Raw genomic sequence first — 13,910 nt, 5'->3', positions numbered from 1 at the left:
TTATGTAAACAAATATTAAACAGATAGGAAATGAAGACTTAATATTTTACCTAATAAAGAATGCAGGCTACAGATCCCTCACTGAATTTCTCCAGGACTTGAATTTTTCAGATTATATCTGAATGATTATATCTGAAAAATTCAGACAATCTGTGTTATCTCCTCTAGCAACTTGCATAGTTTCGACACAAAGATTTAAAGGATGGAGTCAAATTATGGTGTGTCTCTGACTCACATTAGGGGACTCAGCAATGTGCCATTGCAAACTCTCTGTCAGAATGCCATTTTGCTCTCACTGCTGTAAATTATATAAATAGCCAGGTAAACTTCCTGTCCTTAAAAATATCTTCAGTGCCCTCTTTTCACCTCAGCTTTGTAGAGTTTCATGTCTCAGACACAAGATTTCAAAACCAAAAGCATCTGCTGGGCCGTAGCAGGGTAATAATTCAAGAAAGGAGGTGAGAGCCAGCTCTGATACCATGATTATAAATCCCATTTGTGCACACTCAGCCCCACTCCTGCTGTGGGAAATGGCCTGCTCTAGATTGAGGAAAGGACACCACAGGAGCTTTATCAACCTGTGCTGAACAGTTCAATCAACACAACATACAGACATGGTGAAGGGCAATACAGTACCCAGGCTGTCCTCAAGGACGTAAGGGATAACATGGGGCCATCGATAGTTGTCACCAATGATGGAGTTTCGTTCCTGTACCCAAGAAAGAAAACAAGTATGCAGTCCTCAGTATAAAGGGATTCAGCATCAGGACTACAATAGTACTAAAGCAAACCTACAATTCCAAGTAAGACATAAAGGAAAACAATGAGCTCAAAAACCTTGAAAGATTATGCAGAGGTCTGAGGTTTGGGTTTGAAATCCCTTCATGCCCTTCTACTGGTGTCTCCAACTTCTGCTGCATTTTCTCTGTAGAAATTACCCACGTTTTTATGCATGTGCACGAGAGCTTCTGCTCCTATGGGAAGCCTTAAGATATATAGTCCTTAAAACTGTACAGAGATTAATAGTTTTGTAATTTTTCATAATGCAAAATTTGTTTCTGTGCCTTTAGCAAGTGCTGTCCTTGCTTCAAGACATATTTGGCATATCTCCCAAAAAGGAGAGTAAAACACTATTTTCAGACTACTTTCAGAGTGCAAGACATTCTGGGGGTTTCCTACTAGATATTTTTAAGATGTAAATGTAATTTTTTTTCATTGATCAGATAAGCATGCTGGCCAGATGCCTAAAAACGTGGTATTAGAGATCTAAATTTTTCACCGGTTTTAGTCAATCTACTTAAAAGAGGAAGGTTTTGCAGTGCTGCTCAGTAAATTTAACTGGCTCAAAATAAATATTATGCAGATAAACAAAGAATTCTTTTTATTCTTTAAACCTGCCTGGATGATGATCAGTGCGGCCTAATCTCTTAAAAGTGACAACGTAAAAAAGGAAACAAGAAGCTAATAATATTGACCTAATCACTGATGAGATCTCATGCTGGATAATGTTTCTGCAAATGCTGTTGACTCCTTCACTGTCTATGATATTTTGTAGAATTCCATACCCAATCATCTTCAGTTTATTGTTACATAAACAGCATTTATTGTTTGTAAGAGCAGGATGCATCTATTATTTCTGTGCCAGTGATACTTTACATTTAAGTCAATGACTCATTTTTGGCTTTGTATTTTTATTTAAACTCACCCCAGGAAGTTTGATGTCTCCCTCGAAAAGGTCTAGTCCTAAAGCTAAAGGGAAGAGGAGATTAACATTCAGTTATTGTATTGATCTATGACTACTATAATGAAAATTATAGAAAAAAAATTGAGACTGAATTTTGAAAAACCTTCATTTATGTTGAAGATGTCCTGATCAATTCCTCCATCTACGTCTATTTCTGAAAAATAAAAAGACAAGTGAGGTAGGACATTAGCCCTTGCTGTTATCTTTATGAAGTGTGAAAATTAATGCAATAACAATAACAGTAATTATAAATCTGTGTCTGTCCTAGCAATGTTTATGAGCAGCTGGTTTTGTTGACTGCCTCCCGTGCATACAAATAGATCTCTAAACAGAACTCACCAGTTGTCTCTGGAGCAGGCTGGGGAGGGGAAAGAAAAAAAGATATTATTAGAAAGGCAGATAATGAAATGCAGCTCGCGTTACTTTCTCAACAGTATTAGAGATGTGATTCAAGCTCAACTGACAGCACTTAGCACATGGCTTTGTGTTGGACTGACTGCACCCACTGCCTCCTCATTTGACTGGAAATCTGTATTTGCTCGTGTGGCAGCTTTGTGCCCTCCCCACCTCAGGGTGCCCAACAAGTAATTCAGCCAGTACTGCTTCTGTAGAGGTTTCTCAGCTCCTTTTCTCTCACAATTCAGGTAGTACTAAGTTGTCCTTCACAAATGGGAAAAATACTTGATTCTATGGAATCAAGTATTGCTACTAGTGCAGAGCTTGTGGAAGCTATGATGAACTTCCCATCACAAATGTGAAGACTGGGGAGAGAATGAGTGGTCTGGTGTTACCCAGTGAGGCTTTGAAGGACTGGGTACACAGCCCAGGTCACCTCAGCCCCAGTTCAGTGCCCTACCTGGACTCCATTTACCTGAGTAATAACAACTCAAATGCTCCCTTTACAACATGGAGAATCCACAGACCATAATGAGATGAAGTGACATATGATGAGATATACATAGAACAATTTCATTGCCATAACATGCCTATAGAATCTAATCTTAATTATTTTTTTTAACTGGACAGTTCATTTCTGGACTGCCTTGGACATACTTGACATAACACTACATGACTATTTCTCACATAGTGAGTAAAATCATGAACAGCCTTTCTAAGCAATCGATCCTAGGTGTCTTGTATTTGTATGTTTGAATAGAAGTTCACAAACTGAAGATAAAAAACATCTTTATATTCTAAAATAAATGTAACAGCAATTCTGGAAAAAAAGTGTGGGATTTTTACTTTTTTTTTTTTTTTTTTTTACCACGGTTTTCCCCCTGTGTTTCTATCTCCATATAAATAATTTATTTTCTGTACATGCAGCTTTGCATGTAGGACTTCTTTTTCCAGTGTGATAAGCATCTGCAACTTCCACTAGAAATAATGAACAACACAAAATCAGAATGCTGAAAACCAGCAAAAACCAAGTCCGTGTAGTCCCTAGGAACATTAATTGCAGTAATCTCTAATATCTGTACAATGTGTAAGACAACACTATGGCCAGAATATTCAAGAGAGATTCAAATGCACATGTTCTTCTAGACCTAAGTTTCAACACATAATGATGGGAACAATTTTGAGGGAAACAACTGTGAGCCCTAGAACTGACTCCATATAAAAGTTTTAACCAAACACAGAAAAGAATAAAAATCCTACCTCCCATGAAATGTCAAGGTTCAGAAAGAAAGCTTTGAAATTTTCAGAATGTCTAATTTTAGCTTCATAATGGAAGATTAATTTTTAATCTGAAATTGCTGTCTTTTAAAAACTTCAGCAAATGGCAGGAAAAAATATTGTAAATACAAAGGCCAGAAATCTCATTTTATGATTCACCTGAACTAAAATTCACTCAAGGTGTTGCTTCACATGTTTTGTCAGATTTTGATCATTTAGTCTCATTGCCTAATAGATGAAAACCATTTTTTGCCAAACCAAGTGGAGACTGTAATTTTTATGTTTAAGAAACATAATTCCTAATTGGTATCAGCTGGCACAGCAAACATTTAGTAGCTAACTGTTATATAAACAGCCAAAGTTTTTAATGAGTTTTTCTTGCTTCCTTTTTCTATTTTAATCGAACTACCACTCACATATGTCTTTGTCCAGTCTAAACCTGACCCTGACCAAGGTCAATTTAACTGATCTTGAAGAGTCAGTTACAGAAAACACTGAGTAGAATCTGTTTCCTGACTGAATTTGTCCTCAAACAGCCTTGCTTCAGCACTTTGCATTTTCAGTAGTTTTTAAATTTGTCAGGTTTTAAGTGTGGTGGCTCTTAAAGACCCAGTATCACTGCGGAACAGTGACTGACTCCATTTTCAGAGTTGGGCAGATGCAAATGCAGAAGGATTGATATTGATCTCATATTTCAAAATTAACTGGTATCATTCAGGTTTACATTGATACATGAGGAATAAGGATGGGGACTTTAGAAAGAAAACCCCACAACCGTATACACACACAGCTTAATAACTGCAGATTTCTTGTTCAGACAAACCTCCATACATCTGAAATGTCAATAGACTCCTCCTACATGTTGAAGTTTCATGCACATATATCGTACCATTACACTTTGTCATCATTGCATAAGACAATTCATTATCACTGTGCATAAAACAGTACTTACATATTCAAGTTTTGAAATGAAGGTGCAGCTTGTAAAACAAGTTGCAAGTACATGGGCAAAGTGTGCAACACATGTTTTAAAGGCTTCATTTGCTTTTGAACTCCCACTCACACAGATTTCTTGGAAGAAAAGAAATTACCAGTAACGTTTGCAATGCTAAAAAAATAAAATCACATTATTGCATTTTATGTAAACATTATTGATGGAGGAGAAGAATCACAACCATATATTCTGAATCCCCTTATAACAATTAATGGTGAGTAAAATCTTTCTGCAGTTCCAATAACTATAAACTACAACGTACCCATACTAATCAGAAAGTATAACTGTCCTAAAGGTACAAACTGGGTAATTCCTGGAAAAGCTCCTCTAGCAGCATCAAAAGCCCACAAACTGAGATCAGTAGCTAAGTACAGTGGTATTTTTGGTGCACAAATCAAAATGTGGGTCCATGACTGAAGAATACCCAATGCAGCAACTCAGTGAAATCCTGGCTGGTCCTCAGTGTCTGAAAACTACCACTGAATGTTTTATACTGAAGGAATCCCTTCTATCACATCTTTCCACTGTGCTCCAAACAAAACTAGGTCTTTTGTCCTGTGAATCTCAACAGCAAAATACTTTCTTTCAAAAGCTGCATCTCTGCATACAAGTATCACTCGTTCACATGGCAGTGACTTTGGTCTCAATACAGCCAAAATATAATGACAAAATATATAATGCAATTTCTAGGCTGTGAAAGTATTGTAAACACACAACAAATACACAGTACATAGTCTCATGCAGAGGAAGGTTGTGTTAGCTGAAGTGTGCCAAAGAGGAATCTAATTTAGTCTAATCTACACATACACAAATTTCTGATCATTTTTAATATCAGTCCCTAATTTTGGACATGGACAACATGTGAATTAAGACATTGTAATGGTTGATTAAACCACTTGTAAGAGCACATTTAACTGACAAAAACTTCAAGTGCATCTTGGACAAGTGGGAAATATCTCATTTATTATAATCATATAAAAATCAGGTAAAGGGACTCGCTCAGTAATCAATGAAGAAAAAAATGGATAATTCTTATGTGCCAAGAATATCTATGGCACCACCATGATGCTCTGGCATCACTGTAAGATTATCTACCTCACCTAGCCTGGACATCTATTCAGATGGAATATACTCATCTAATTTGGATGAGACCTTAACTTACTAGTGATTTTTCCAGACTATATTACTTTAGTACTGGCATCCAGAAATTTGAAATTACCTCTTCCTGGCCATAGAACACATGGAAATTAAATAATTAGCCCTGGTGGTCAGAAGCCCTTCTCTCACACAAGAGCTGGTTTTTAGGAATCAGTTTGATGTCAGGTTACTTCTGGATCTTAGTAACACCCTGTATCACCTACTATAGGCTTTAACAAAGCCTGCAGTGGAATCTAAACAAGACTGAGGTTTGAGTTTCCACAAGACTAGGGCAGAGGCACAGGTAGTGTGAATAGCAGGGAAGGATGGAATTGGAGTGATGGGGAATAACAGGAGGACTATGGGAAAGTTTGGATTGGGAGGCTGAGAGCTTAATTTAGGGAGATGTATGGGCATGGGTCAGTGGAGAGGAAGAAGATAAGGCTGCCACAGGTATTTACATTGCATAAATTCAATAATGTTATTGCACTTATATAGTGTCATAAGAAGTAATGCCTTACTCTGTAGATTATCCTGAAGATACGAACAGCTGAAACAAATTTTCATGAATCTTTTGATTTTTGTTACCTGAACTAATTATATTGTGTATCACCAAAAGTTCCTGACCTCTACAGCAAAACCTCCCAACATGAGCAAAATGCTACACTTCACTAAAAAAGGCAGGTAATATCAAAATCTCAGCTGTTACTTTTTGACCTGAAATATTTCAGTTGGATTGGGGAGGAACAGGAAGCAGAAGTTTCCAAGTATATTCAGTTGCTAAAAAGGCATAAATTCCAATAGCAATTATATTGTGTAGTAGCAAAAAAAACAAAACAAAACAAAACAAACAAACAAAACCCACCAAAAAAAACAAAACAAAACAAATAAAACCCAAGCAAACAAAAAACCCCAAAAAACCAAAACATTCAGACATGGACAATTGAAATAAATTTCAGTTCTGGATTTTAACCTCAGACTTGTTCTGGTAACTTTGAATACTAGTGGACATTTTGCTTAGTTGGGGAACACAAGGTAATCTCTTTCCATGTATAGCCAAATCTATGAAAAATAGCAACACTAAGACCCCAAGGAAACAGGAAACAGAAATCATTTATCTCTCCCATGCAGACAATAACAGAATTATATTGATTCTGGAAAATAATAATTAAGTCTTTTCCTCTCAAGCTCATCTTCAGCTGCATTATTTTCTCAGTCAGATAAAGAATATATATTCTTTGTTTTCTTACCAGACTCCAGACCACCTGAAAAAGAAGACAGGTTAGAAGCCCAGGCAGAGAAAACAAGCCCATGTTGTTCTCCAGTCTACAGTTGTGTGGACAGAATTTTACACCAAGTCGGTATTTAAGATGGTAAATATCATAAATCAGAACCTTTGTCCTCTCAACAACAATCAACTCACCTTACCTATGTTTTTCTCGTCGAGTAAGCACATCATTGTCAAGTAAGTTCATTATTACTGTATTGCAATAACTAACAGAAACATTTTAATTATTTTTATGAACTGCTGTGAGAAAAAGTGTTGGAGAGAAATTGAAATACAGAACGAAATAGAAATAAGAGAAAGGAAATATAGGGGAAAGACACATTGAAACACAGGAAATTCCATCTAAATTTAAGAAAAAGAAATCTTCTCATTGTAATTTTAAGCTCTGGGACAAGTTGCCTAGAGAAGTTCTGGAGTCTTCTTGATGACAATCAAAACACAACCAGACAGAGATCTGAGTGACCTGCTGCAGGTAACCCTGCAGCACAACTGCAAGAGAATTGAACTAGGAGATCTCCAGAGGTGTCTTCCCACCTCAGTCATTCTGTGATTCAGAGAATAAAGCTGACACTAAAACTTTCTGAACAACAGAAAACTAGCAAGACTCTTGGCAAGACATTAATATATTAATAATTGTACATTTTTTGACAGAAATTGAAAATTATTCATGTGTGTACATAAAAAAAATCTAGCAGTAACATAATTTGGGTATCCTGCTTATGGAAAATGCAGAGCTATTTCTAGTGTTGATATACGTGAGACACTGCATTTATCATTAGCGTAAATAATGGCATCCTTCTCAATTACTTAAAGATTCCATTCAAATGATTTTTTTAAATGTCAGTACCATTGTACTGTCACCACTGTCTGTGACTCTTGGGTATTTCTTTCAACTTTAAACATTTCTTCTACTTCCTAGCTGTCAGTGAGTGCTGGGATTGACACAGCTTCTTTTTATGCTTCAACTGCAGGTACTTGTGGTAATTGTATGGTCAGGCTTTGCTAACCTTTTACTTTGCCAGACCAACTACTTGCATAGACTAACACAAAAATTAAGAATGGCATTTAGATTTTTTTAATGGTAAATTCAGACTCACAAAATTATTATATCAAAATTAATAACGTTGCATTCTATTTTAACTATAAGAGCTGATAAGAAAGAAAGATCCTAAGTAATGAGGACACCTAAGCCATTTGTAGCTGCTCAGATCCATATGTATTACATCATTGCTGATGCATTGAGAAGCAGCAGTTGTAGATATTATTGTTCTTATAATGGTATGGTCTTTTTCTATGAAAGCAACTAAATATTAAAATTCCCTACTCACCAATAATGATGCTGTCAACTGTTCTGAAATCAGTGTTGTTTGGTAGATCAAAAAGCTATTTTGTCAAGATTTCTTCTGCAAGTTCAGCAGCCCTTGAATTCTGCATGTTGTCATCTCCAGCTGCTGGGAGATGATTGGTACGGGTTCTGGAGGATGCCCGTGCACAAAAAACCCTGAAACCCAACTGTGATTGCAAAGCAGATTTGTTTTTATTACATGCAGTACCAAATAATACATACCGACCCCTGGATTTTTTGAAAAGACGCTGAGCAGGAGAAGGAGATGGAGCATGGTGCTCAGGTGGGAGGGGCAGGCAGGCACTGCACCTTCAGGAAGTCCCCTGGATCGAAATGGCGTGCATCTTGTCCTCTTCAGCCCCTCCACCCCAGAACCACACCTCATATCTCCTCCTCTTAGAGTGGAATTTTTCCAGTTACGACATCATCTCACACTTGGCCAGAGTGTGAGATGAGGCCATAACGGCTCACGATACCACCTTCATTTTAACAACGGCTCCATTGTATATTGTTCTTCCTTCAGGTTAAGTTCCCAACACATTGTTTCTCTTAAGGGTCAAATTCCCACCAGTTAAACAACAAGGATTTCTTCATTGCCTTTTCTTCATGATCTGGTCGGCATACCCAGCAGCAGACCAAATATGGCAGGGCCTTAGACATGACTTTCATCCCTGACACAGGCAACCACGTGATCCGTGGTTGGAACACATCGGCACTCCACCATACGAACAACAGTACAATGTAGTATGCAATCTATTAAAGATCAGTTCAATGATACTAAACTAGAAATACAACAAATAATACACAGAAACCCAATACTTAAGGCACAAAGTAATACTAATCCCTTTTTCAACCAATTCCAACCCCATGTCCCTCCAGCAAACAGATTCCAACTGTTGTCTTCTACAAGTTGTTAAGTGTCCATAATTCCTGTAGTTGTGCATGACAGAGTTAGAATGGTCACTTAAGTTTATACAACATACCTAATCAAAATCTTCACACCAATGCTCATGTGTTAAAAGCTAAAAATCAATTGCTGCATGATTTTGTAGTGTAGCTTGTTTAATGCTGTCTACATCAATTAACAAATCAGATATAGCTGTGCTGGTAGTATTGCTAAACTTTGCTAACCAACAACTAACTCCGTCCAGGCTCATGAGGGCTTCTGCATTTGCAACCCCAGGAGCCAACAAAGAGGCAGTGATTGTCTTGACAGTGTTCTAGAATTTAGCTGTATCTCTGTAGTCAGGAGTAAAAGCATGTATGCTCTGAATATGACAGTGGTGAGTTTGGTTTTGTTGGATCCATACTGAAGTAGTTATATTTGGAGATAAGAGGGTTAACTTTCTCAAGGTGCATGGACATTTAATTGCCATTGGCACTCTGGCCTAGGCTCAGTCTCTGCAGATTAAGACAATACCTTGTGGGAGTTGCATACATGTACTAAAACTCAGGGTTAGCTGTGCTGTCATTGAATTACACCAGCATGAAGTATTTTAATACAATGGTGCATTGACCCACCAAGTTATAGGGCTATTTTTTGTGCTAATAAATTTAAAGGTGGTATAGCCATCTGCATTCAAGGTGCCTAAAATCCACAACTCCTCTGGGGATAAAGCAGGGGATTTCCCGAGGTGGGACATTTGTTGCCAGAATCTGGTAGCTGGACAGGCCAGAGGTGTAGGGGTGCTCAGGGGTGCTGTTACATAAGTGTTGCAGCTCGTGGGCGGTGAGAGGGATGTATCATATCGTGGATCAGACACCTTGTGAATGGGTTCTGAGCCACAGCAGTGCTAAGGCACCATAAGGTCTGGTCACCTTAGCCAGAGTCACCCAGATGTTTTTCCCAAGGTGGGTATGAATCTGAGGTGCTCTGTTAAAACATAAACAAAGTCACCTCCCCACCCCTTCTCCCACTCTCACCTGTTACTCCCACTGACAGAAGTGTTTAGCAGGTACTCAGCGCCAGTGCTGTTCCCCTGGAATGGTAATAGTAACCTGCTTTGCTTCTGCTGCTATCACCTCAGCAGCCATAGAACCAGGTTCCATGGGGGGTTGATACTGTACCTTTGCATCTCAAAAGTAAAATTGCACAGGACCTTGAATGGATAGGGAAGGCATAATCCAAAAGAAAAATGACCCAATAGTTCCACTGGGGAGTATATGAGTAGATTAGGTGTTCCTGATGCCTCAAGTGAGTGGATGTTAATTTTTCTATTGTTTAAAGCAGTGCAACTATAGAATAACTCCACTGAAACAAAGGTAAAATACAATTTTAAAAACCTATATACATCTGAAAATGTCTCTGTTTTTCTCATTCTTCCTTTACACAAAGAGGCTTTTAATCAGGAGGATTTTAGTTTTATCCAAAGGCATCCAGCCCATATGCGCCAAAACTATCCCACAATGATAACCAAAGGACAGTCAGTAGGGACAATAGGGAGTGTTGTTTCAACATTGGCATACACTGTGAAGGAGAGGAAAGATAACTTCCAGAACAATAGTTTTATTCAACAATGGTGAGAAATATGAACTGAGTTTTGTTTTAAATCAATAATGAAGGCAGTTCAGTATAATATTACAAATCATAAAAATAGAAAAAGTATGAAAATGACAAAGTGATAATTATAAGTAAACTAATATTGTGAAAATGTTAGCTCAAGCTATGGAAAATATTTTTAAATTTTCTTGTGCTGCTCTAAGCCTTATTTTCCTTGTGGATAGGCTAATGATCAAGGTTATGGAAACAGAAAAAGTCATAATTTTCAGACCAGATGAAACTTGCTGATACACATTAGAAGCATTAACAACTCCAGAAAACTGCTGTAGGAGCTGGGTATTCAGCTCTGTATCCTGCAATACCCCAGTATGACATCATGTCTTTCAGCAGATGAACAGCCTCACACACCAGGACCTCAGTGGACAGGTTCACATTGTGCTTAGCTCCTTGAAAATCTCCCAGGTAGAGGTCACCTAGCTACCTTGCACTCCAGTTTTCCTTTGAAGGAAATCAGCTAGGTCTGATCACACCAAAGCATGAGGGCAGCTCCTTGGATAGCTCACTACCAACCCTTCCCAAAAGATAGCACAGACTAGCCTGCACTCTGTAGGCTCTGCTCAGTGTAGTTCTCCAATATTATTGTAAAAAACCTCCCATTCTTTTCTGTCTTTCAAAACTTGCAGCACATACTTTAAGATTCATATAATGAAACCTCCACTCCAAAAGACTGAAACACAAGTTACATGATACACTTTGATTGGAAAAACACATAAAAAATAGCAACTTGGAAAGCTGCTCTTGTGCTGTGTTTATATAGAATTTAACACTACAAATCCACGTGCTACTAACACAGGGTTGAAAGCAAAATATAAAAAACACTTGCTTGTAACAAATCATGAACAGTTGCTTGGATTTCTGCATCTCTTCCTGGAATCTTAATTCTGGCCTGTGGCCACTGTGTGGTGTCAAAAGCCCAGTCAACAAGTTTTTTCTATTCCCAGCACTTCCCCAGGGGTTCCATTCCCCAAGATTACCTAGCTGACACATTTTTTCAATTATCTCTTTCAATCTCCAGCATCCATTTTATGAACAAGAGTTAGAGATTGCTTAAAGAATCATCAGCAAGGGTATCAGCAAAAACTAGATTTAATATTAAGTGACAAAGTTGGTTGACAAGATTCACTCTAGTACTTACAGAACAGTTAAGGCACCCCAAGTTAAAACAAGCAACAACAAAGCCAAATAAAAGCCAATCAAAACATAATTGAACAAGGAACTATCTGTGTGTGTGTGTGTGTAACAAAAGGACAGTGAGGCAAAGATAAAAAGGAATATGGCTTAAAAGCTTAATATCATTTAACAGTACTTTAACTTATACTTTAAACTTAAAAATTTAACAAAGGAACAACACTTATGACTAACTTAACTTATAACTTAAATTATACCTTAACTGTAACCATTTAACAGAAGAATCACACTTAACAGCATTTAAACTAACTTATAATTTAAAACTTAACCTTATTTACAGGCCTATCTTACTGAGATCTCAGATTGCAGCGCAGCAGCAGCTACACTTACCTTTGCAACATTATATTGGCCCTCAGCAGTTGTATGTCCTTGTCTTGTTTGTCTGTTTTTCAAGCTCTGTCTTCTTTTCAACTGCAACTTTGTATGCAAATAACAGACATTCAGCCCTGCATCTAGCATGAAAAAGCCGCTCTTTAGAGCGTTTTTGAGGAGTTTGCACAAACTTTCCCCAGTATTTCAACAGTCCCATGGGATCTTTAGCCTCCCATGCCTTGGGCTCAGTACTTGTACAGATTTCTAGCTTGTCCCACAATGTGCTCCACAGTTCCGGCATCCACCCCAGTTGCACCACTGGTGGAGCCATGGCCCAAGGCTCTTTTTTATGAAATATCTTTACCAACGCACTCGGATTAGGATATGATAATGACAACAGAAATAGTGAGGGCAATAACTCTGTTCTAGTGGTATCATCCAGAGACACCACAAATGCAAAGGACTAAAAGTTCTTCCGAGTGGAATCTGAAATGTACTTGAGCTATGTTTACAATACACCAGGCAACAACAAGCGTATGACAGTGATTACACTTTGGACACAGGAAAACATTACATAAGCTCCCATACACAGCTGGGTACTCAGACTGTCTTGACCTCCCATATGCTGCATGCACACATGGAACAGTGTCTCTCAGTACAGCTATGCGTTTCACTTTCGTGGTGCAACCATTCACCCCACTGCCCAAGCCCTGTCCTTTCTTTACATCAGTTTTTGTTCTCTGGGCCTCCCATCCTCATTGCCATTAATGTTACGGGTTCTGGAGGATGCCCGTGCACAAAAAACCCTGAATCCCAACTGTGATTGCAAAGCAGATTTGTTTTTATTACATGCAGTACCAAATAATACATACTGACCCCTGGATTTTTTGAAAAGACGCTGAGCAGGAGAAGGAGATGGAGCATGGTGCTCAGGTGGGAGGGGCAGGCAGGCACTGCACCTTCAGGAAGTCCCCTGGATCGAAATGGCGTGCATCTTGTCCTCTTCAGCCCCTCCACCCCAGAACCACACCTCATATCTCCTCCTCTTAGAGTGGAACATTTCCAGTTACGACATCATCTCACACTTGGCCAGAGTGTGAGATGAGGCCATAACGGCTCACGATACCACCTTCATTTTAAGAACAGCTCCATTGTATATTGTTCTTCTTTCACAGGTTATGTTCCCATCAATTGACCAAATACATTGTTTCTCTTAAGGGTCAAATTCCCACCAGTTAAACAACAAGGATTTCTTCATTGTCTTTTCTTCATTGTCTTATCTTGTCAAAACTGATCAAAACCGAAAAACTGTATCCATTGTTTCTTGGTTACAGTACCTTACAAGGGCTTTGCGTAGATGGTGAACTCAACAGAAATAGCACAATTTTGGTCTTACTACTTGACTTTGCAAGAAAGTCTAACACTCTGCTTTTTGCTCCCCTTTAAATGGAAATAATCACTAGAATTGCTCTTTGTTCCCCATTCCCACTTCTAAGATGTATCAACCACTACTTGGAGCTCACACCAAATTCTTGTCAATAGTATATAGAGGGATGAAGGGTTGTATGAACCTCTGTGTCATGACTATTGCTGCTTTCAGGACTGGCTAAAAAGTGAGTTACCTAAAGAAAATATTAGCAGGTGTGGGAATTGGCATATAGTGACACC

General features: G+C 38.3%; 1 protein-coding gene across 6 annotated transcripts in view; it reads right to left on the bottom strand.

Annotated features, from left to right (window-relative positions):
* Positions 1 to 13,244, bottom strand: part of MEP1B (meprin A subunit beta) — a 32,641-nt gene extending 19,397 nt beyond the window's left edge. For 3 of the 6 annotated variants that reach the window (XM_053977752.1, XM_053977770.1, XM_053977796.1), the window contains exons 1-6: positions 13,115 to 13,244; positions 12,261 to 12,382; positions 2,084 to 2,102; positions 1,848 to 1,898; positions 1,706 to 1,749; positions 637 to 709 (exon numbers count right to left, since the gene is read on the bottom strand). In XM_053977752.1, the coding sequence (XP_053833727.1) occupies positions 637 to 709; positions 1,706 to 1,749; positions 1,848 to 1,898; positions 2,084 to 2,102; positions 12,261 to 12,382; positions 13,115 to 13,166 (361 nt within the window). In that variant the 5' untranslated portion in view covers positions 13,167 to 13,244. Of the gene's footprint in view, positions 1 to 50; positions 117 to 636; positions 710 to 837; positions 927 to 1,705; positions 1,750 to 1,847; positions 1,899 to 2,083; positions 2,103 to 12,260; positions 12,383 to 13,114 lie in introns of those variants that run through there. The other 3 variants (XM_053977761.1, XM_053977778.1, XM_053977787.1) reach the window with 3 other exon arrangements.
* Between the last annotated feature and the right edge of the window lie 666 nt (positions 13,245 to 13,910).

Source organism: Vidua macroura, chromosome 1 (assembly GCF_024509145.1).
Source record: "Vidua macroura isolate BioBank_ID:100142 chromosome 1, ASM2450914v1, whole genome shotgun sequence".
Taxonomy (NCBI): Eukaryota; Metazoa; Chordata; class Aves; order Passeriformes; family Viduidae; genus Vidua; species Vidua macroura.
This window is presented reverse-complemented; position numbering and strand designations above follow the sequence as displayed.